The sequence below is a fragment of the Sinocyclocheilus anshuiensis genome, unplaced genomic scaffold (genome assembly GCF_001515605.1).
Source record: "Sinocyclocheilus anshuiensis isolate Anshui unplaced genomic scaffold, SAMN03320099.WGS_v1.1 scaffold836, whole genome shotgun sequence".
Classification (NCBI taxonomy): Eukaryota; Metazoa; Chordata; class Actinopteri; order Cypriniformes; family Cyprinidae; genus Sinocyclocheilus; species Sinocyclocheilus anshuiensis.
Genome location: NW_015551122.1, coordinates 216,999 through 220,193, shown reverse-complemented (window position 1 = coordinate 220,193; position 3,195 = coordinate 216,999). Strand labels below are relative to the sequence as shown.

General features: G+C 41.8%; 1 protein-coding gene across 2 annotated transcripts in view; it reads left to right on the top strand.

Moving 5' to 3' along the window:
• LOC107663109 (neuroligin-3-like) overlaps positions 1 to 2,735 on the top strand; it is a 184,438-nt gene extending 181,703 nt beyond the window's left edge. For both annotated transcript variants that reach the window (XM_016453264.1, XM_016453263.1), the window contains one exon: positions 899 to 2,735. In XM_016453264.1, the coding sequence (XP_016308750.1) occupies positions 899 to 1,751 (853 nt within the window). In that variant the 3' untranslated portion in view covers positions 1,752 to 2,735. The remainder of the gene's footprint in view (positions 1 to 898) is intronic.
• Positions 2,736 to 3,195: the final 460 nt, after the last annotated feature.

Here is a 3,195-nt window from a genome sequence, read left to right as displayed (position 1 = left end):
CTCTAGCGGCCAGTCGATGAATTACAGTTTAAGTCACTTCCTTGTTGGCCTCACGAGAGAGAGCGGGAGGTTGCCGCTTGGTCCCCACCAATGTCAAAAGCAAACCTACGCCCTTGCTGTAGGACACCAAGTCTTCTGAAGCGTTTCTTGAAATCTGAAATTAGATTTGAGAGCATGTAGCATATAAGTTGTATGGACTACATTAATGATACCTACTCACTAGGAATGTAACCAAGCATCCTGAGCCAGTTGAAAATCAATGAAAATATGTGACGATTCAAGTCGGATGAGACGTTAACCAAATCGCAATACAGTTGGTGGTGGGGTTTTATATGAATGTATCTCTGAGGGGAACTGACTGTCTTCAGAAAAGTTTAAATGGCATTTGCTTTTCATCTAGCCTCTGTATATATATATATATATATATATATATATATACTGTATATATTGTATTATTCATGTATTTATTTGATTTGGGATTTAAAATTTCACTTTATTTTTCTTATTTGACATAAAAGATTTTTCATCAAGACATGTGCAGCACTTTGCCTGAGAAATAACAAAAGGGCACTTTTTTATTTATAATTTGCCTTAAATCTCATTTTTGTTTTAAAAAAAATGGTGAGAAAACCATGTCATGAAACCAGTTCAGTGAATTATTACATCCCCACTGTATGCTTTCACTGAGAAAAAGCAGCATAAATTTTCATCAAAACAAATTATTTAGCATTCCACAAAAATATGAAAATTACACAGGCTTGGAACAACATGACTGTGAATAAATGATGATAGAATTTTCATTTTTGGGTGAAGTATTGCTTGAACTTCTAGCAGCAACACTTTACATGACTAAACTTCTCAGCTTAGTTTATTAATTTATCTTCTGTTTGTTTTGCAGAGATCCCAACAAACCAGTGCCTCAGGATACCAAGTTCATCCATACTAAAGCCAATCGCTTCGAAGAGGTAGCCTGGTCCAAATACAATCCGCAAGACCAGCTGTACCTGCACATCGGCCTCAAGCCACGAGTCCGTGATCACTACCGCGCCACTAAAGTGGCGTTCTGGAAGCACCTGGTCCCTCATCTGTACAACCTACATGATATGTTCCACTACACCTCCACCACGACCAAAGTGCCACCACCCGAGACGACTCAGAACTCCCTGTCCACCAAACGTCCCAACAGTAAAGCCTGGCCGTTCAACACCAAGCGGCCTCCGATGTCTCCGGACTACAACAGCGAGAGTGGGAAGGAGCAATGGAACGGAGAAGAGGAACCAGGCCCTCTGGTGGTGGAGAACCCACGGGATTACTCCACCGAGCTGAGCGTAACCATTGCAGTGGGAGCTTCTCTGCTGTTCCTCAATGTTCTGGCGTTTGCTGCTCTGTACTACCGCAAGGATAAGCGCCGGCAAGAACAGCACCCGCAACCCAGCCCACCACGAGCCACCACCACCAATGACGTGAACCGGCACGCCCCTGAAGAAGAGATCATGTCCCTGCAGGTGACCCAGACGCACCACGAGTGCGACTCAGGGCCGCCCGGTGACCCGTTACGGCTCGCTTCTCTTCCCGACTACACGCTGACTCTGCGGCGCTCGCCTGACGATATCCCACTCATGACGCCGAACACCATAACCATGATCCCCAACTCGTTGGTGGGCATGCCCAACCTACATCCCTACAACACCTTCACGGCTGGCTTCAACTCCACCGGCCTGCCACACTCCCACTCCACCACGCGTGTATAGCTTTATGGCGATCCGACAAAGGGAGGGATGTGGGGAAAGCCTTTGGTTTTAATGAAAACGTTGAAGTGAGAGGAAGGGGATCAGGACGATGACGGAAACAAAATGATTTGAATAGACTTTTGCAAAAAGCAGTGACACGTTCTTTCCAGATGTCAAGTTGTGCAAACCTGCCAAAACAGAACTGCTCTCTTTCCTTTGAAAAGGGACGAGGGTTTCAAGCAGTATTTTTTCTAATCATCGTTTTAAAAAAAAACTAAAAAAAAACGCCTTTTTATGCAGAATCGGGCGAATCACTTTTTTCTTGAATAAATAACAAAAAAACAAAGGAAAGTGCATTTTATTTCCCATCACAGTCTTTTGTGGGAAACATGTTTCAAAACAGTGGCCTCTAAGGTGACATCTGCATAATATTGTTTGCTTTGCTTTTCAATTTCTTTTCAATGCCTTATAAAGAGCTGTTTTTTTTGCCTCTTAATTTGACGATCCTTTCCCTGAGATGTGTTTGTGTGGAACGTAGCGATCTGACTTGAGTGGTAGGAACCATGAGACAGACGACAAATATGGAAACTGGTGGATTGAAATGGTAACTGCAACTCGTTTTCCAGTTGCATAACCTCACATGCTTTTTTCTTGGTTCCACTGAAAATCTTTTGTTTGAAACTGTTTCATTGGACAAGACTGGAGATAAAGACTTTTAAAGTTACTGTAATTGTTTTGTTTAAAGAAAAGTGCATCTTTTACTACAAAAATTAGCTATCGGCTCCTGCGTCAAATTCCCATGAAATGCACACTTACACACAACGCTCAGAGCACTGTTTGACTGGTGTGCGTGTGTGAGAGGTTCTGAGTATGAATGGGAATGAGTTGTGTCTACGTGTGTGTGTGTGTGTGTGTGTGTGTGTGTGTGTGTGTGTGTGTGTGCGTTTGATTGCCTTTGCCATGTTTTCTGTTAAATATTTGTGTGATAGGGGTGGGGGGGCTTCTGCGTTGATTTTGTTCACCATAAATAGTGTTGTCATCTGTCTTTGCGAAATAGATCTTTTTGTTATTTTAAAAAAAGTTACATATGTCTAATTTTGCTTAAGAATTATTACAAAATAAATATATTATTTTACATGCAAGAGAAAACAATAGCTTAAGATTGAACTGAACTAACTGACATGATTCCATTGACTTTGTAAGCGTTCCTCTCGACTGGAGACAGTGGCCTCTTTACACTGAATAACCTGACTTCAGTGTAGACATGTGTTTCCTTAAATATATATATAAATATGGGCATACATACATATATGTATAGGGCTTTTATGAAGATTTTGCTCCCATTGACCTGAAAGTGTAAATGACCATTATTATCAATTATTAGGCTGAAAGCACCAATATTCAGAGGGCAGAGCAGTTCGTGTCTGTACAAGTTTTATCCTCTGCACCATAATCTGAGGCCACA